This window comes from Zophobas morio, unplaced genomic scaffold (assembly GCF_036711695.1).
Source record: "Zophobas morio isolate AGI-343-1 ecotype UQ-CSIRO unplaced genomic scaffold, CSIRO_AGI_Zmor_V1 ptg000025l, whole genome shotgun sequence".
Taxonomy (NCBI): domain Eukaryota; kingdom Metazoa; phylum Arthropoda; class Insecta; order Coleoptera; family Tenebrionidae; genus Zophobas; species Zophobas morio.
Window position 1 is genome coordinate 372,713 of NW_026972130.1, and position 20,616 is coordinate 393,328.

The following is a 20,616-nucleotide window of genomic DNA, read 5'->3' on the forward strand; positions in this document are numbered from 1 at the left end:
TGAAATTTTTTTACTTTCGAACTAAGATGTGTGGATGTCACTTTTTTTGTCAGGTATACATTAACAGTGCAGTCTTGTGTAGTTTTGCAATGTTATTTTTAAGACAACAGTTAATTTTGCGCTTCTTATAATACAAAGTAATTTTTATCCCGACATTTCGTAATTATGTAAATAAAACTACAACTTTTGTTTATTCTTTCAGATACCATCATGTCTGCCGATGAATCTCAGGCCAAATTTAACGTCGACATCTACGCAGGTTTCCAGCTATTTCGACAATTGAAAACGAGTCTAGATTTCGAAAAAGCCATCGTTGAGGAGCGTATTCTCGAACTTGCCTCAAAAATCATCAATTCAGACAACCCTCCAGCAACAAATAACGTTACTCCGTGCATAAACATTCCTCGGCGCATAACTTATCTCGTCGACAACCCCAACCTCAGAATTTATGGACAACTTTGGCGATGGACACACATCCGTAAACTTGACGTAAAAAGAGAGTTGTTAAAATTTAAACCCGACAGGATCTGTTATTCAGCCATTCATGGTGAAATTTGTCTCAATCCATTACACTACTTGAAGAAAAGCCGACCAACTTCAGGCCTCGCATGGTATCCAACTCTTCATCCATGGGCGATCGTCGCGTATTACGAAAAATGTCGTAAGCTAGAAACTTTTCAGTGTTTTCGACCTGAGATTCAGGTAAAGTGTAACACCGTGCCTGGACGAGTAGTAGGATGTTTCAATTTGGAGGCAATTGGAAACGAATTACGAGGGGCCGAAGTGTTCAATACGAGAAGACAAATAGGGGACGGAATTTATCTACGTTATGAGAATGGACAGGTTTTTATGCAACTGTTGTCTGACTCGGTCGTTTATATCGAGTCGAGATTTCGTAATAGGGTTAAAAACCGTAGAAAACAGACTCTTCATTCGTTAGAGCCGTTTGATTTAACATCCATGAAACTCATGGATGACGATGAATTCCATGTCTTGTTGGATATGGCGGTACAAGAAGGAGCCGAAGCTGTCTCTGACCTTGCGAAGATTTTAACCATACGAGTAGTTTTTGTGGACCACTGGAGAACGAATACAGCGGTTACAAATTACAACTGTTGGATAGAGATACGATTATGTAGACAGATGACATGGATAGACAACGCATTGCGACAAATGGGAGCCCCATATAATATCCATTACTAACATGTTTTCAACAATGTACACAATGTAATTTTATAATAAAAGCTTTATTTTTTGTAAGTTCTTCTTTTTTATTGTGTAATCCTTTTCTCACATCTTCTACCTGCGAAGGCAAACACAAATTGAGAACTGAGCCCGCATCCTCCACGACAGAAGGTTTATACTTATGACCATCTGACCATCCTTCAATTTCCCACTTGGAAATCATTTCTACTTATTTCAAATTGTACTTAAATAAAATATTTAGCACTTTAAAAATTATTTATTAAAATAAAAACAAAAATATTATAATTATATACAATCTAACATAATTCTGTTCATGGTAACTATCTAGTACCATGTGGTGGGTTCTTTCAAAATTTTGGTACCAATGAGAACTCGGGGCACATGGACAATAATTTTTAAAATACACAAATTAGCATTACTGTTTTCCACAATTTTTTTCCTAATTTTATTCTTGAGAACATTGTATGGGAATTTCCATTTTCGGGAATTTTTATTTTTTAGCATTAGCGATATATCGATAATAATTAAATACTCCAAGTCAATTAGAAAGTAATAACTAATACTATGACATAGTGAACTTACCTGGACCCGTTTAAATTAGTGCTTAATAGATTCATGAGCATTCGTGTTAACGTGTTGATCAGCTCACTTAAGTTTATGTTTTCGCGTGTTATTGTTTGCGATTTATAGAAATAAATTTAAAAACCACCCCATTCTGAAGTATCCATGTTACGCTACTGACTGACAATCCGTTGTCAGATTTTGATAACTCACCATGTTGAACTTGAAATAATCCATTTTTAACAACCCTTGTCCTTCAACACGAGGTAATAGCAATCTGACGGTCAAGTGTCTATTTATGTTTATACATCGAAAGAATGTCACGTAGAAATTGGTTTCATTTGAATGAGTTTGTCTTCTCAAAACACAGGACTTAAATTATTAATTAAACCACAATCGAACAAAATGATCTGAATATTATAATTCTTATTTTGGGTACAAGACAAAAATAAAAAATTACAGGTGGTAGTCAACCATTTTATTTATATTAATTATGTAACAAATGTAGCATGTAACTTGTAATAAAACTTTATTTTTAAAAATTAATAGTTTTGTAAAATGTATATTACCCATTCTCTTAATATATTCGATATTTACAATTTCCATATTTTGTCGTTTCGATTTTTTGTGAATTCGATGTTTAGTTTTTCGATATATTACATGCGATATTTTCTTTTCGATATTTTGTTTTTCGATAAAGTTTCCGCCACCCGAATGAGTTTGTCTTCTCAAAACAGAAGACTAAAATTATTAATTAAACCACAATCGAACAAAATGTTCTAAATATTATAATTCATTATATAAAAACGTGCGCATTCATGACATTTTCGAGAAAATGGGGTTAGTCGTTCTTAATTTGACCAACAAAAAATTTGTGGCGACGTCATCAACATGGATAATACTAGTGACAGCACAAAAGAAAAGTTGTCACAGGATATTACCAGTGCCAGAAAAAACAAGGACACGCGTATCAACTTGGATTGGTGCAGTGTAATACTAAAAATAACAGTACTGTATTCCCAAAATTTTTCGGGAAAATGGAGTGAGTCGTTCCTGATTTAATAAATTTTATTCGACAAAATTTTGAGATGACATCATCAATTTTTTGGGGGTAATATGCAGATATGCTTTGATTATCAATTTATCATGCTTACAATAACTTTAAAACGTCTGCAAAATTTAAAGGTATTCAGTTTTGCAATTCTTGATTTATCCAATAAAATAAATTGACTGATTGATGTATAAGCAAATCTAAAAAATATGAATGAAATGATAAATTACAAGTATAGACTCATCATATTTTGTACACTTTAGATAGGATTTATTCGGCAAAATTTTGAGCTGATGCCATCAAGTTTTTAATATATTTTGATTGAGCTTTTATGATGCTTATCATAACTTTAAAACATTTGCAAGATTTCAAAGCATTCGGTTTTGCAGATTCAAAATGAAATTGCAAAATGTTGTTGTATACTTAATTTAGATTTTTTTCCAAAAATCTGGACTTTTCTGGTAAAAACTCAATACGGAATTGTTATTATTATTATTATTATTATTATTACAATGTTCACTTCTTGCTAACGAGATTGTAAACTGTATTGCTCATACCACCCATTGCCACCTAAAAGAGTCCCTTAATGAGCCGTCGTCTTATAAGACGGCGATCAAACAAATGTCAAAAAATAGTATCTATAGTCAAAATCAGGAAGCAATGCGTACACGTGACGGACTGTGTAGGACGTCATGCGTCTACCACTTTTATCGTACAAATGAATCGGTTTGCAAACTGTCAACAAACATGTCAGCTTGTTATTGTTGTGGTTTGTTCTATTTATGATTATAGCATGAGAAGAACGTTAGTGTGAAGCAACAGTTAAGAAATAAGCTACACGTGCACTGTTCGAGCACACAAGGGCATGCAGTAGGCTACATTGATGCTGTGAATTACAAACTCAGACACAGGAAAGATCATGACTGTAACCCCTTTCACGTGTTACTAGTCACTGAAGAACGTTCATTTTTGCATCGAGTGCTGGTGAAAATTGACAATTGTATGTTAAACACATACTTGGAGGGTGGTACAAAGCAACCATTTGCTTTGCATCTTTGCGCAAGGGCTTCAAAAAACAAGATGCCATGTGCAAAGTTGGTTGCATAACTTTGCACATGTTCGTTGACTTTTTGTATTTTAAAACTGAACATCCCAGATTCAATGGGCTATGTTCGGAGATAAAAAATTGTCCCTGCATAAGTCTAAAATCTGTCCTGCAACATCCGGTGATCCCTAGGGTCCCAGGGAAGTAATTTGGAACCACTTCTATTCTTAATTTATCTAAATGATCTACCAAATATGTTGATAGAGATTTATTAATGAATGATTTAATACATTTTTATACCAGACGCATGTTTTATAATAAAATATAAAGGATTCTATTATTAAAAATAAATTATATTATTTGTTGGTTCCAGTTATATTGATATCACTTGATAGTTAACATAATATTCACATTAAAACCGGTAAATTCCATACTATTAACTACAATATTAATAAGGCTAAAATAATGGTTTTTAAAATAAATCGCTCGTGCGGGACTTAGGTTAATTATGTTGTATTTAAAAGTTTAAATTTTCCCTCTACTCTTCGATTGGTCGACGGTGTTTCTTACAGCAAAGCATCATCTTGGCCGTATAAACTTATCTACGACGGTATACTAGACGCAAACATTTAGTGCATTTATAGCTTTGACGTTTAAAGTACTTTATAGCCAACTTAATAAAGACAGACTTGATTAGTTTTACATAATTATGGTAATTCACTATGTTACCTTTTAATATCAATAATAACAATAATAATATATTTTATTGCCCGAGAGGAGAGTTTCCAATTCCAGGACAATAAAAAACAGCAGTAAACTACATTAGAAAAATATAAATAAAATAATAATATAAATTAATTTATCTAAAGTAATGATTTTTACATTGTTCTAACATGCTTAAGTACGTCCTCTTTGTGAAGTTTCTAGCTGCGGATGAGTAAATGTTTCTAATAAGTAGAATGGCCCCACTTGTGTCGAAAGTTTGCTTATCTAAACAACATAAAAAACTAGATATTATAGATAATTTAATAATTAGATAATAATTTTTCAAATAAAACATATTTTGTTCTGGATACTTACTTAAACCCTTAAAAATAGTGTGTCCTCCGACAATATTTTCTTGTACGAGGAAACCAAATGCAATTTTATCATGTCCTCAAGCTGGTGAAAAAATATTTTGAAAGAAATTTTCGTGCTATCATTTGTAAATCAAATCCAGATTTATTGCACTCCTTGCTTCGAAAAATTGGTTGTAAAATTTGATGTAACTTTATTTTTAAACAAGAAAACTAAAGATTGAGAGTCAAAATCAGTTTAAAAATTATTAAATTTTAAAGTCAAACCTCACTAATCGCGTGCCATCTCCAGTTGTTGTCTATCACTTGCACTTCGTAGGGTAACATATTTATTGTATATGTATTTAACATCAAGAGTGGACAGCAGATCACATGACAGAAAGTTTTCACTAAAATTTCATAATTATGTAACACAAAATGGATTTCTACTGTGATATGTACTCACCTTTATTTAAACGTTGAAAGTGTAGGGAGCTTATGAGGAAGAGCAGTGGAAAAATACTTACAATTTATCATATTAAAAATAATTTAGTCTAGTGATCACATAGGCAAAGTTTGAATCATCGTATAGTATTTATATTTATTCTTATCAATTAAGACTCAGACTTGAAAGAAATTGGTCAAAGTTTATTTTGACAGAATCCCTTTTGTTTCTTCTTTTTTTCAAAAATCGGGTGTCTAGGGTGAAAATACGACACGATTCATGAATCACACATCCAGTAGTATACAATCCTATAAAAATAAATATATACAATGCCAAAAAAAAGAGGCAAATTCAAATTAGTAGTAAGTAAAATGGTATGTTTCACCGCATATTTTGTTTTTTAATTTATTATAAGGTGTTTTAGGTCAATTTTTTCGTTGAAGTGTTTTGTTTATTTTTTTTTTGTAAAAATTTCAAAGTGAGCAGTTTCTATATGGATCCGCTGAATCACGGTCAAAATCTTTAAAAATCCACAGGTTTTAAAAAAATAACCTTAAAAATGTGAAATGTTAAAAAAAATACATATAAAAAAAATCACGACAAATATTGATTTTTTTATTTTATAAAAAAGCAGTACAATTTTTCAACATCAAAGTCGATCTGTTTGCTTAAATACCGTAAAAGAGATGGAAAAAGACTGATAAAAAAATAGCTTAAATAGACGAAAAAAAAAATGTGGGGTGAAACGTGCCATTTTACTTTCTACTGCTTTCAATTTAGAAATTTGGTCTATAACGTCCGATAACCCAATCCCTAAACCCGAGTCATTCAGACGAAAATTGGGTCGGAAACAGCAAACAATGCTTTTGGAAAGTATATTTGGTAAATATAAATTAAAGAAAAATCTGGATGTCTAATATAAAAACTCAACAGGGGTTGATAAACCACATGTGCAGGAGTATCTTATTTTATAAAATTTAAACAATATTTACTAAACTGTAAATTTTGGAGTTGACGTCAATAAATTGTTGGTGGAGATGATTAACAAAATTTTGATTAGATTGTAATACACATAACAACATATACATGACAAGTGGTTCAGTAGTTTCGGAGATTATAGACAGATAATTACTACTGAAAAATCCAGACAGACGGCAGACAGACAGACCGACCAGGAGACCTATTGTTTCGTGTTGAGTTTACGCTGTGTAAGTAAAAACATCCTCTTATTTAATATTTCCATACATCATTTTGTATGCGTCTATTATATTTTTAGGAAAAAGTAGACTGTTTTGGGGCCCATCGGGAAATTTCCCAGTGTCCCGGCGGCATAATCCAACACTGGTCTTAGGGACCAATTATGTCAAATGAAAACTTTAGTTTTAATTTTGATTTCTGTTCCAAAAGTCAGAATGGTATAAGAACATTTTGCAATTCAACTTAAAAACTGTAAAAGCGAATGCTCAATCGTTCTAGTTATTATTTGTTCTCAGCGGGGCTGAGGGAAGTTCTGTCCGAATAACCTTAGACCAATTTCATTGACAAGAATGTTAAAATTGCAGATATTTCTGCTTTGACAAAAAATTATACCGATTTGAGACAACACGTTGTACGAACGTCTGAGTTCCCTACACCAGTGTGTCTAAGAGACATTGTTATCGAATCATTATAGTAATACAGTTATTTGGTTTTCGGTGCACTTCTTGATACTAAAAAATCTACTACATTCTTGTGTTCCTGCATAATAGCGACATCAAGTGGTGTCCTACCTTCTTCATCAGCGCGATTGATGTCTGCTCCGCACTTCACTAGGCATTCGACAGTTTTCTCGTGACCGTTCCAGGCAGCTGCGCAAAGCGGTGTCCAACCAACATTATCAGCGCGATTGATTTCTGCTCTGCACTTCACTAGGCATTCAACAGTTTTATCGTGACCGTTCCAGGCAGCTTCGTGAAGCGGTGTCCGACCAACATCATCAATGCGATTGATTTCTGCTCCGCACTTCGCTAGGCATTCAACAATTTTTTGGTGACCGTTCAAGGAAGCTGCAAACAGCGGTGTCCAACCATCATTATTAGCGCGATTGATTTCTGCTCCGCACTTCACTAGGCATTCGACTATTTTTTCGTGACCGTAGAAGGAAGCTGTGTAAAGCGGTGTCCGACCAGATTTATCACCGCAATTGATTTCTGCTCCGCACTTCACTAGGCATTCGACAGTTTTTTCGTGACCGTCCGCCGAAGCTGCGTAAAGCGGTGTCCTCCCATCATTATCAGTGCAATTGATTTCTGCTCCGCACTTCACTAGGCATTCGGCAGTTTTCTCGTGACCGTTCCAGGCAGCTGAGTAAAGCGGTGTATTACCCTTATTATCACGGCGATTAATTTCTGTTCCGCACTTCACTAGGCATTGGACAGTTTTTTCGTGACCGTAGAAGGCAGCTGCGTGAAGCGGTGTCACACCATTATTAGCAGAGCGATTGATTTCTGCTCCGCACTTCGCTAGATATTCGACTGTTTTTTCGTGACCTTTCGAAGAAGCTGCGTAAAGCGGTGTGCAACCATCATCATCAACGCGATTGATTTCGGCTCCGAATTCAATCAAACATTTAGCAAGTTTTCTTTGGTCGTTTTCGGCAGCCACATAAAGTGGTGTCCGAATACAAAAGTTACTAAGCTTTGTTTGTCCTACGCATTCTATTAAATACGCAGCAACTCGTTCGTGGTCGATGAGAAAGGCAAGTGCGTCAGGTGTATTCCTGGAATTTCCAGTGTTAGAATTTGATCTTTTTTCTCTTTCTTGAGCATAAGCTAACGGATTCATGTTGAATAAGACGTCTTGTTCTGCAACGCTACACTTTTCTAATAAATTCCCCACCGCTTCAAGGTACTTTTTTTCTGAACGAGGAAATTCCTGACCTACATAGCAAAGTAAATGCAGCGCACTTCTTCCACCGCGATCTTTCCGAGTTAAAATATCGTCACCATAGGTATTTATCAATTCAAAGTTGTTGTATAAAACGGCAATATGAGCTGGCGAGTTAAGTGCCATTATTGTGTCGAAGAAAAAACGAATATTCGTATAGTTTTCATCGAAGAAAACTTCTTTGGGTGCTTCGCTAAGATTTTTAGAAAAATATGCAGCAACCAGATATTCGGCATAAGAGACGTGAAAAAAATGTGGCACATTTTTTCGTACTTCGGTTGTAAGTCCAAGCAGACATGTTTTGTTATTATAAATTACTTTAGTAGAAAATTGAAAATCGAGTTTCAGTGGTTCTAAAATTTCGTCAGGAAACAATGCTTTCAGTGCGATCCTTTCATAATGGGTCAACGTTTTTTCGCGACTTCTTGGAATTTTGTTCTCTAAGTGGTAATTTTTAATATCACAAATAACTTCATCCTTGCTAGAAAACTTTGCTAAAATTAAGTATTTATAAAGATCTGCCATTAAAAACGAATCATTCAACAATTTTGAAAAAATGACATCGTTTTTAAGCAATAGCTACGCAAGCACAAATATCTCGCCCGGAATTCCCAAAATATAAACAGCATTCACAAACGCAAATATGGACTTAATTTTATCTATTGCATTTTTGATCTCGTCAGACGATTTGGAAGGCTGAAGCCTCTGGCTGACATAATAGTCTTGCTCGTGGCTATTAAATCCAATTAAGCTGCTTGAGATTACACCAAACTTTTTTTCTAGGTAGGTTTTAATGTGTTGTCTGCAATTAACCAACTGAACGAAACCCTTTTTAGATAGCTCAACAATTAGATTTGAAACAGTATCTAAATATTGGGTTGTAATTAAATCAAGCGCGTCCCACACGTAAAGAACGCGGCCTTGTTTTAAGTAAGCTTCAAAAATTTCGTGGTCTAATTTTCTGTTAGAAACAAGTTCCTAGTTTAACAGAAAACTTTCGAGCAAATGGATGCGGTTTGATGTCGAATTTTTTTCCAAACTTTGTATAAACAAATTCACATCTTTTGGATAAACCGTGACTGTCCAGTATTTTGAAGAACATTTGCGTTTTAAGCTTGCCATTAACTCAGTTTTCCCCATTCCAGGGTTCGCCGGTATTAAGCTAATGTTCTTAATGTCGTCGAAAGAGCAAAAATCGTTTTCGGTTTGATAGTTGTTGTTAGATATTTTATATTTTTGAATTCCACTAACGTCACCTTTACTTCGAACCCATTCTAAGCTGTCGTCGTTAAAAAGCTTGAAATAATGAACAACGTTAATTTTTGATCTATTACAGCACAGATTTTCAAACTCAGTGTCAGTACACTTGTTTCTGCTTACATAAATCTTCACACCTGAAACTGATCTACCCAAATTCGGATCATCAATATCTATCGTATTATATTTGTTGAGTTGATTCACTTGATCAACATTGCTTTCAAAATTTAAGAGAACGATGGTCTGATCGTCAATATGGTCTAAATATTTAATATCTACCATAGTTCGTGACAAATGCCGTTCGATATGAGGGTGACAGAGTGTTTCCTTTTGCCTCCCTATACATAACGGTCCGTCTAACATATCCAGTAGATCGTTGGTTGTCACATATTTTAAAATTGTTTCATTATTCACGAAAGCACTTTTCAAATTAAGTTCTTCGTTTCCTTGTAACGAGATTGTAAAATTTGTGATCACTTTTTCATAGACTTCTGGTTTTAATTTTAAGTCAAATAAATTCTGGAATACCGGACAATTTTTAATAGACTCTCTAATTTTCTTTTCGCAAAGTACGACAAACTTTTCATTACTGCAAATCTGAACGACTTTGGCCACATTTTCATGGTCTCTTACGATCAACGGGCATTTGTTCATCAGCCATAGCAGTTGCGCTAAAATCTTTCGATCTAAATTGTCTACAGCGTCGATATAATCAGAAGAAAGTTGATATGTCTCTCTAATTTTATTTAGTTCTTCCACCCCATTGATTTGGTTGCTCACATCGCCCCATAATTGTTTTATTACGTCGCTGCTTCTATTTTCAAAGATTGTGACGTCGAAGGTGCTAATGGCGTTTCGAAGAATTCGCATTTTGTCACTGACTAAACAATCAGTTATAGGCTCAATGTGAGCTGTGAGTAGCTGCAACGCAATTATGCGTTGCACAAATTTCTTGTTCAACTGTAGTTTTCCCGTTTTTTTCACATTCCAGTTCGATATTATTTGGAGGAATTTCCCAAAAATGTCTGCATTGCAGTCAAATATTTTTGAAAATTTGTCCACTGTAGATTTTTGAAGATTGTCAACATTTGTTTCACATGTGTAAATGTAAAACTTTTCGAAGAATGATGTATATTTTTCCATTTTTGGAGAATTTTCGTTATTGCGTTCGTGTTCTACAACCTGCAGTTTGTAACAGTGGGTCATATCGCGAAATATTCTCGCACTGCCTTGTACTGGAACCTCATTAAGCTTTATGTAAAACTCTTCACCTTCTAGTTGAAACATTTTGTTGTCCGTAGTTATAAACTGACAATCGAAGAACAATATAAATTCTTGTGTGCTGTTTGGCATTTGTTGGAAAGAATCAAAACATTTATGGAGACTAATGTTACTATTTTTCTTTGTAAGTTGTTGGAAAATTAAAGTACTTTGGCCACTGAAATCTAGATGCATTGCTGATGTTTCTTTTCTGTTATCGACACGTACTTCAATGATTATATCGTCAAATATGCCAAGGTCATTATTTTTCGGAGAAATACGGAAATCTTTTATTTTATTGTTACCCATCATATCTAATACAACATCAGCAATGCCCATGTGTTCATAGTTTCTAGCCATCTTCGTCTGAAAAATATAAAGGACTGATTATTTTCAAATAAAGAAGATACTTTTCTCACAATTGAACACATACAATAACCGGTTTTATGACTTACCTTGTCGTTGAAGTTACTATCAGACATTGAAACTGGCAGAGTAATTCCACGTTTCTTCATCATCCCGTCTTCAAAATCTTCTCCATTGCTCACCAACGGGTTGCCGTTTTCTTCTACTAGATTGATTCTTGCACCTAGAGAAATAAGTAGTTCGCTTGTTTGTTCGTGTGACTGTTGACAACTCAGATCCAACGGTGTCAAACCGTTCTTGTCAATGGGATTTGGATCTGCGCCAAAAGATATCAATTTTTCGACGACTGTGTTGTGACCATTTTGTGATGCTAGATGTAATATTGTTCTACCTTCTTCGGTTGCCGCATTGACGTCGACTCCATATTCAATCAACAAAGTGACAATTTTGTCTTTGTCCTCGAGTAGGGCTAGATAAAGTCCAGAGCGACCGTGTTTATCAGAAGCACTGAGGTTAGCTCTGTTACTAATCAATACCTTCACTACTCCTTCGTAGCCACTTAGACATGCCAAATGAAGGGGTGTGAGATCGTCGGAATTACATGCGTTTATGTTCAGTCCGCGTTGGAGCAAATCCTCCACGAGTACTTCGTTACCACTTTGACATGCTGCGTGAAGCAAAGTATTTTTTTTATGACAGAGAGTGTCAAATTTGGCTCCTCTGTCGAGTAAAATTCGTGTGATATGTTCGTGCCCTCTAGATGCAGCTAAATATAGAGGCGTCCGACCATCTTCATCCATACAATTCAAGTCGATTCCAAAGTGAAGCAAAGTGCTCACAAGTTTTTCGTCTCCATTTTGACAAGCGAAAAATAGCCATTGTTTTGCAGATAAAATGATCTTTAATACATCTTGATTCTTCTCTAATAGACTGATAAAATCTCTTCGTTCATATTTTACACAGTAGTATAAAATACTGCAAACAGTGTCGTCACTTAATGTAGTAGACTTCATTCTACATGTTTTAATTATCGTGGCGAGAACAAATAAGCACTCGTATTTTTCCGCATAAGAAAAGCAGTTTATTTCAAGCAAATCTTTCACCCTGAAATGGCTTAATAAATATTTTAAGATTTCTTCAAGTCTCTGATTTGTTTCGTGACTATAAACTGAATAATCCTCAACAAAGTATGTCTTATTTGATTTCGTAACCTGCAGAACAGGATATCGTTGTCCCCAAGTGCAAGCGAGTTCTAGGGCATTTCTTCCTTCGTCATCTTTTTTACACAGTTCTTCATAGTCGTATTGCTTCAAAGTTTCCAAATCTTGATACAAGACTGCAATGTGGGCAGGACAATTATGAGCTGATATCATGTCGAAGAACAAACGAACGTTGTCATGTTTAAAGTTAGAAATTATAAATTCGAAGTTTGGAACGTTTTTGCGATTGCTTGCTAGATAATCAGCTGCGAAATATTCGGCGTAACAATTGTGTACAAATGTGGGATGGTTGCTTTCTGTAACACTGCTTATAAAACCAGCGTAGTCTCCTTTTGAAGCAACATCTAATAAAAAATCATCGCAGTTGAGATTAAGCTGATTGAACATAGTTTCATCTAAAAGGATCTTAAGAGCTGCAGCTTGATAATCTTTGGTTCTAGCTTTTTTGCCATCTTGTAAAATTTGATACTGAAAAGGATTGTTTAAAATTGTCAATTCGGCTTTTTCTTGATTATATAAATTAAATTTCTCGTCAACAAAATATCGATAGAGATTGGTAATGATTTTAAAATGGTCCAACATCGTGATGTATTTATCGTAGTTATTTTCGAGTAATGTGGCCACCATAAATAGCTGTAAGGGATTTCCAAATATTTCCCCGTGTCCAGCAAACGCGATTTTTTCTAATATTTCGTCGAAAGTCTTCTTTACGGAATATTTCTTTTCTAAACTCTTCATCATATACTGCTGCCGTTGGTTAGCGCTTAGCCGAATCATTCGTTTACATAAAACTCCAAGTTTCTCTTCAAGTAGTTTTTCTAAATGAATTCGACAAGTTATCCACTGTAACGACGGACCTTTAGAAATTGTAAGAATTACATCAATGACTCCATTTAAACGTGCTTCTGATATTTCGTCTAAGCCGTCCCACAGATAAATAAATCGTCCATTTTTTGCTAAAAATTTCAGGAAATAACTATCAAAATCTACACGAAGGTGAAATTTCGATTTTATCAAAAAGTCTTCGAATGAAATTTGACTCTTATTTTAACGTGAAGAATAAAAGCGTGAAATATCTTTATGATGTTATGATTGCGAAATTTAAAACATCTTTTTTTAATTTTTTCAAAAAGTATGTTTTTCCCATTCCTGGCTCGTCGGCTATCACGTGCACATTATTTGCGGTATGTAGCTGAGGAAGTTCCGATTCTGAAATATTCTTTTCTCGATTGCTTTGAACACGAAATTGTTGCAATGCAGAAATGTCACCTTTTGTTGCAATCCACTCCAAGTTATTGTCTTGGTAATTTAACTTGAAATGGTGGCAGTTTCTTACGTTGTTTGTAGCTTCACAAATGTTTTGAAACTCTTGACTGGAAAATTGTTCATCGCTGATATATATCGTGGGTTTGTAATTGAGAACTTTACATTTTTTGTTAGAAACGATAACATACTTATTGTGGTCATTGCAGTTAACATTAACTGGTAAATTACGCATTTTCTTAAGTAAAGGAAGTATTTCATCCTTTAAGCAAGTGATTAAAATCATGGTATCGCGCCTCATGTTCTCTAAATACTTGTTATCGACGAGAGTTCTAGTCAATGATCTATTAATGTATCTACTCCACGTTTCTAGTGGCAGATTTTGAACAGTGCCTTCCAGTTCTTTAATTTCGTAAGGACCCTGAACCATTTCCAATAATATATCTGTGGTTATGAACTGCTGGAATCCTTTATGACCTTCAGTAAGTTCTTCTAACTTGATTGTTTGACTTTTGAACCGACATTCAAAATTCATCTTCAAATTTGTCAAATCATTATCATCTTCAATATTTGATAGTTGTAGAAAAACTGAGCCGCCGTTTATTTCCCTCTTGGAAAAATTTTTTGCAACCATTACGAACGATCGGTCTTTACAAATATTGATAGCTTTGTAAGCACAGGAACTTTCTTTCAAAATTAAGGGACATTTGTTCATCAACCAAAGTAGTTTAGCGCATTCAACACCACTAGTACTATTTAGCTCGCTTATGTTATTCACATATTTTGTTTTAATGTGGTATCTCTTCCTCTCTTCATTTAATTCATTAATAGCCTCACTGTCAAATTCATCCTTTATGTTACTCCAAAGAGTTTGTACGTTTTCACACGAATCACTGCTAAAAACTGTCAGATGAAATTTGGAAATTGCGTCCTGCAGATAGTTGGCATTTTCTAAATGAATGTTTACTGTTTCGAAGGATATCGGGCAAATTGAAGAAGTCGCGATCTGAAGAGCCAACAATCGTGCCATCATTGTTTTGTCGAGTTTTTCCTTTTCGTTATCTATCATATTCCATTTTGTAATAAAGTGTATATATTGCAGAAATACGTCATTTGCAATCTCAGGAACCAGCAGTTCATCAAATTCTGACTTGATTGTTTTTTGTAATGCATCCAAGTTGAGTTGTTTCGAATAGATGAAAAAATTTTTGAAGAAAGCTTTATAGTCACACATTTCGTTTGTCAAATCTTGGATATCATTATTTTCGGAAATTTTAAACTGATAGCATTTTGCTTTTTGCGATATGTTAATTATGTCTATAGAGCAAACCGATTCAATAACTTCTATGTTAATCTCTTGTGCGTCTGTTTTTATGGAAAAGGTGCCTCGGACGCCAAAGTCAATATTCGTCATTAAAAATAATTTGCAGTTGCGCAAAGCAGATTCCTTTTTAAACGACTCAAAATATTTTTTTATCGCAAAATTTGCCTTTGAACCTGTCGTCGTAAGATCACCTAAAGTTATACACTTCTTGTTTTGTAAATGTTTTAGTTGTATTGCATATGTTTCTCTAGGATTTTCTGTTTCCAAAACAACGTCGTCAAAATCGCCGAAATCTCCGTTATTAGACGATATCAGAAAATTATTTATGTTATCGTTTTCAGTAAGTTTCAGCGCCATATGTGCGAGAAAGTACAGTTCATAGTCTTTTCCTTTATCCGTTGTCCCAGCGCGTTTTTTAAATTTCTAAAATAAAAATTACTTGGTAAAATATCTTCGAAAATATTACTTCAAAAATACTTATATAATATACGTATATACAAGGACATTTTTTATCTCCGAACATAACCCATTGAATCCGGTATGTTCAGTTTTAAAATACATAATATCAGTGCATTCACTTGGTTGCATAAATTAGGCATGGGACAAATTTTTGACATTTAACGCAACAACTGTCACTAAAATAAAGCATTTCACGTAATTTCAACAAACAACTTTTTATTATTTAACAGATAAGTAATTGAAAAATTATAACAAATATTCAAAATGGTCCCCCCTCACACTCTAGACAATAGGCTAGTCGACTGTGAAAATTGACCATTTCAAGAGGAGGTATTATTTTTTTTCTTTTCTTCTATGACAAATAATATTAACATAGATGTATTATACGTCAAACTGCTGCTTTTTTCATGTTCTAAGCCTCTGAAAACAGTTCAATCAACCAAAAAAATATAATTGCGAAATATCGTAAAAAAGCACAACTGTCTTCTATTTTTTCATTTTTTTATGTCTTAAACATCATAGAATCACTTGAAAAAATCCTCACGCAATTTGAGTAACGTGTTGTTCAAAGAATACTATGTATATCAAGAAAAAAAAGGCAAAATATAAACACCGCCCACCCACCCCATATCAGTTGTGATGATTTTTTTATTTTCTCTAGTATTCTTTGAACAACACGACACTTAAAAACATGTTTTTAATTGCTTTTAAAGAAATAATTGTTTTACAGTTAAGCTTCGCCCCCTTGATTCACGGTGAATAAAAAAAAATCATCACAATTGAGAGAGGGCGGGTGGGCGGGCTTAGATTTTGCCTTTTTGTTTCAATATGTGTAGACTTATTTTCACAACATAAAACATAAAACATGTTTAAAATGGAAAATTTGTATAAAGAACTATCGATTTTGCAATTAGGCTCCGACCCATAATTGCAAAATCCATATTTCCTTGCAAAAATGTACCATTTTTACCATGTTCTAAGTTTCTTGTTGTGAAAAGATGGCTATGTATATTGAAAAAACGGCAAAATATAAGCCCCGCCCACCCGCCCTATCTCAATTCTGATGATTTTTTTTATTCGTCGTAAACCGAGGGGTGGAGCATAATTGCAAAACCGATATTTCCCTTACAAATTTATCATTTTAAAAATGTTTTAAGTGTCTTGTTGTGAAAAGATGCCTACACATATATATTAAGAAAAAAAGGCAAGCTCAGTAATAGAACTTCAGTAGTTTTACATTTGTAACAGAGACAGCGACGGCGTAGGAATTTCAGCGCATTTTGTAGTGTTAGGAACTATTCCACAAATTCATCGTAATTTTTTTGAAATATATATGTATTTTGCGTTCTTAGCGATAAAATTAAGCTAAGATTACTACTGTTCCCAGAAAGGAAGTTTCCATGTTAGCATTATCTGAAATAAGATCAGGTTGATCTGTTAATAAAAAAATCCTACGTCCCATCTAAAATCTACCCGTAATAAATTTATTAAATAAAGATTTATAATTGTTTGATTTGAATGTTAATCAGCACCTTCTTGTGGAAAATTTTGCCACACTGGATACTAAGGCGTCCGAAACCAAAGTTTACCAAAGACCTGTGTTCGGTACCACAACAACGGTACTAAAATGTGGTTCTCTGGAGTTATTTACGTCAGTTGCGGATTTTTTTGACATAAATGGTAAGAGCATAGATTTCAAAAATCCCGCTTCGCTGAAATTATGCCTCATTATGACAGTTCTCACTTGTCACATTAATGTCTAATGTCATTTGTAACCTGTCATCTAAAGTCGTCGTTTTTATTGTTTTAACGTTTTTCAAGTGCGAATTACAGTAATTCTCGTTGATCCAAACTCAAAACAACAAAAAGTCGTTTTCAAAACTTTTGGTGTGAAATGTTTTATCTTTTCCTTTCTCTGACCATCACTGGGGTAAACCACAGGGAGGATATCTGCTCAAGTCTATGCAACCAAATATACAGTTATTAAATCCTGCGATAAGCGAGACGGCTAATTTGACAGTCACGTCAAAAATTTTTTTTAAGAAAATTGTAACGCATAATGAATATCGAAAGCGAAATTCCTCCAGACATACTAAAATCACTGTATGAAAAAACATACAATGAATTCATTAATAGGTGCCACGAAAAGAACGTCACGGCGGTCTACACTGAAGAAGATAGCGTATTTTTTTAAACTAGCACAAAAAAGTTTAATGAGCAGCCTATGGCCCAAATATTCTATGTTAAAGTCAACTCTGAATCTAAAGCAAAATGTAGATATCAGTAGGTTCCTTAAATTAAATATGTTTCTCAAAAGGAAAACTGAGAATCACGTTCCCAAAAAATCTAAATTATTAGAAAAAAAGCACATCCAAAAATTCGTATCAGAACAGCCTCTTCTTAACGATAAAGGTAAGCAAATAATGGTCAACCAAACAAAAAATAGCATAGAACTTTACAGGTTGCACTAATTTTTGGAGTAGCTGGAGCATTAAGACGAACTTTTAAAACTCGAAAAAACAGATGTTCAAGACATGGGTTCAAAATTTCTAGTGACCATTAAGTCAACTAAAACAAAAACTTAGAGAATATTTACAATAGTAGAAAATCAAGAAAAGACTATGCTAAATTTAATAATAAAAACAATAGATGTTCAACACAGCCAATTGGAATCAACACTTTTTCGAAAATGCCTTGCCAAATAGCAACATTTTTAAAATTAGACCAACCCCGTTCATACACTGGACATTGTTTTCGGCGGTCGTCTGCGTCAATACTATTTGATGGTGGTGCTGATTTCGCAGAAATTAAGTCTCATGGCGGCTGGAAGTCGACAACTGTAGCAGAGGGCTACATTGACAACTCCATACAAAATGGGGTAATATGGTTCAATTATTAATGAGTTATATGATAAGAAGTTGTATTTGTTTCAATAAAAGTTGCTGAATTTTCTTCCTTACTTAGTCTTTTGATCATAATCTCTCACATTTTGACTTTGCCATGGGAAAATTAAATTAAAATGACATAAAGTGTATATTTGGTTGCATAGTTCAATCTTTTAAATAATTTTCTAAATTTTAAAAACTTCGTTCATCGAAAAAATATAGTAACTAGCACGTAGTGTAATGACGACTAACGATCTCGGCAATTTTTAATTCCACTGGCTCCCTTCGTTCGCTCATGTAATTAAAATGACTCGATCGTTAATCGCTGTCACTACACAATTAGTTACTTAAATAACTATTAATATTAGAGGGTGTATTTCGGCGGTCTATAATCGATGGCTAATGTGAGTTTATTGCCACACAAATACTCACTGAAATTTTATACGCCATATTTTCCACACTATCATTAACTGAATTTTGTTCTTTTCAAATTAACATTTTTTTGTCGCCAATTTTTGAACTATGTCGTCATATGCAATTTTCTTTATTAAATCTCTTGTAAAAGATCAGAGCAGACGATGGGTCTAATAAACAAACAAACACTATTAGTCTAGAATCATTAAAATGCATCATGAAGTGTGTGCACCAAATAATAATTTAAAACGTAATTGAGGATATTTGGCAATATTTTATCTCAGTTCTAATCTAATTGAGTCAATCACATATTAATTGTAAGTTGCCATTGTTGTCCTAATTTTTATAAAGAATCTCAACGACTTTGCACAAACAAAATTATAGTGTTGAATTGTATGTACTAAGTTTCACAATCAACTTGACAAAAAGTGATGTGAAAAGAAACTTTGAAGTAATTGTGATTTCAGCATGCCAAATGTAAGTACCGACTTATAAAAATACAATTTATTTTTTTAATTTATTCAAAAGTTATTATTTGACATCTTTGTCATTTTTTTTCTGTGATTGCTTATTAAAAAAAATAAATTAACCATTATACTTGTCAACCTGTAGACGTGACGGTGAAACACAAACTAAACTAAAACATGTTTTCTACGAATTGCATTAATCGGAGGACAATGCGACGGCCGAGACTTTTTTAATGCTCTGGCTTCCGTTTATTGAATAAAACACTACATTTTATTTGGTTTTTGGATATAACTTGTCTAGATATAGAGGAGCATTCCCTAGCCTCCCCCTAGCTACGGCCTTATGAAATATCGAGAAAATTTGAAAGTACCAAATTGAGCAATGAACTCCATTACTGTACGTCCTTAGGTTATCCTCGACAAGAAAAACAACTTGAAAGTGTTTATGTTTATACATCGAAAGAATGTCACGTAGAAATTAGTTTGATTTGAATGAGTTCAACCTTGAGGGGTCATAGGATCAAAATAATAAACTAGTAATTAACTAATCGACAAAACGTTCTGAATATCATTATTATAATTTTTATTTTAAATAAAGACGTTTGTATTTTCACATTTTCGGGAAAGTGATGTGACTCGTTCTTAATTCGATCAATAAAAATATGAATCACAAGTAAAAACTCATTTATTCGGCAAAATTTTGAGATAACGTCATCAATTTTTTGGGGGAAATAAACAGATTTATTTTGATTAACAATTTACCATGCTTACAATGACTTTAAAACGTCTGCAAGATTGTAAGATTTCAAAGTATTCAGTTTTGCAATTCTTGATTTTTTAAGTCACCCTGTATATGCAAATCCAAAAATATGAATGGAATGATAAATTACAAGTACAGAGTCATAATAATTTCTACCTATCTTGTCTAATTTATTTACTAGTATATAAACCACTATTAAACATTGTTTTTCAAAGGTAAGTTATACAGTTAAATCATTGATGAAAAAAACCGAAGACTTTGTCTGAGTCATAAGCTAATTTTGACAGGAAATCGCAAATCGTTGACGATTCTTCCTAAAAGTACCTATTGTTTATTCACGCTTATCGACTGATATTGAGAGATACTTATAACAAAAATATTTCTTTGTTAAAAGATCTTCCATTAAATATGTTTTAAGCGCACAGACAATACGATAAAATAGTTAGAATTAGAATACATTTTTGTAATAGAGAGTTATCCTAGCAGGTGAGAATCCATAGTATTTTTGTAACGCTAAATGTCTAAGGGAGGAACATACATATTATCTATTTCTATTAGACAAAATATGAAACACATACACACACCTAAAGTTGAAAAGAGGCTGCCTGGTACATATTATCTGATATTATCAATAGTCATCGCAACTGATTTTT

The 20,616-nt window shown here is 33.7% G+C and overlaps 4 protein-coding genes across 9 annotated transcripts in view; 2 read left to right on the forward strand and 2 right to left on the reverse strand.

Moving 5' to 3' along the window:
- The first annotated feature begins 210 nt into the window (after positions 1–210).
- LOC135135778 (protein mothers against dpp-like) lies at positions 211–1,203 on the forward strand. The gene has a single exon (XM_064064899.1). The coding sequence runs from the start codon at positions 211–213 to the stop codon at positions 1,201–1,203; it is 993 nt and encodes a 330-aa protein (XP_063920969.1).
- A 5,825-nt stretch (positions 1,204–7,028) lies between these two features.
- Positions 7,029–8,186, reverse strand: LOC135135779 (26S proteasome non-ATPase regulatory subunit 10-like). Its single transcript, XM_064064900.1, has 2 exons — positions 7,824–8,186; positions 7,029–7,727 (listed from the first exon to the last, which is right to left on the reverse strand). Exons 1-2 carry the CDS (start codon positions 8,184–8,186, stop codon positions 7,044–7,046), a joined length of 1,047 nt encoding a protein of 348 aa, XP_063920970.1. The 3' UTR covers positions 7,029–7,043.
- On the reverse strand, positions 7,842–15,335 carry LOC135135780 (uncharacterized). Its single transcript, XM_064064901.1, has 3 exons — positions 13,728–15,335; positions 11,261–13,234; positions 7,842–11,171 (listed from the first exon to the last, which is right to left on the reverse strand). Exons 1-3 carry the CDS (start codon positions 15,333–15,335, stop codon positions 9,267–9,269), a joined length of 5,487 nt encoding a protein of 1,828 aa, XP_063920971.1. The 3' UTR covers positions 7,842–9,266.
- Positions 15,336–19,090: 3,755 nt separating this feature from the next.
- Positions 19,091–20,616, forward strand: part of LOC135135940 (uncharacterized) — a 75,452-nt gene continuing 73,926 nt past the window's right edge. For all 6 annotated transcript variants that reach the window (XM_064065065.1, XM_064065066.1, XM_064065064.1 and 3 more), the window contains exon 1: positions 19,091–19,213. In XM_064065065.1, the coding sequence (XP_063921135.1) occupies positions 19,205–19,213 (9 nt within the window). In that variant the 5' untranslated portion in view covers positions 19,091–19,204. The remainder of the gene's footprint in view (positions 19,214–20,616) is intronic.

Excerpts from the sequence above, each read along its gene's own strand:
- LOC135135780 (XM_064064901.1), bottom strand. The coding sequence starts at position 15,335 with ATGGCGCTGAAACTTACTGAAAACGATAACATAAATAATTTTCTGATA. Across the intron at positions 13,235-13,727 it reads TTTGTGAAGCTACAAACAAC|TGGATAACTTGTCGAATTCA; the intron begins GTAAGAAACTGC and ends CCGTCGTTACAG. Across the intron at positions 11,172-11,260 it reads ATAGTAACTTCAACGACAAG|ACGAAGATGGCTAGAAACTA; the intron begins GTAAGTCATAAA and ends TATATTTTTCAG.
- LOC135135779 (XM_064064900.1), bottom strand. The coding sequence starts at position 8,186 with ATGAATCCGTTAGCTTATGCTCAAGAAAGAGAAAAAAGATCAAATTCT. Across the intron at positions 7,728-7,823 it reads ATCGCTCTGCTAATAATGGT|GGTAATACACCGCTTTACTC; the intron begins GTGACACCGCTT and ends CGTGATAATAAG.
- LOC135135778 (XM_064064899.1), top strand. The coding sequence starts at position 211 with ATGTCTGCCGATGAATCTCAGGCCAAATTTAACGTCGACATCTACGCA.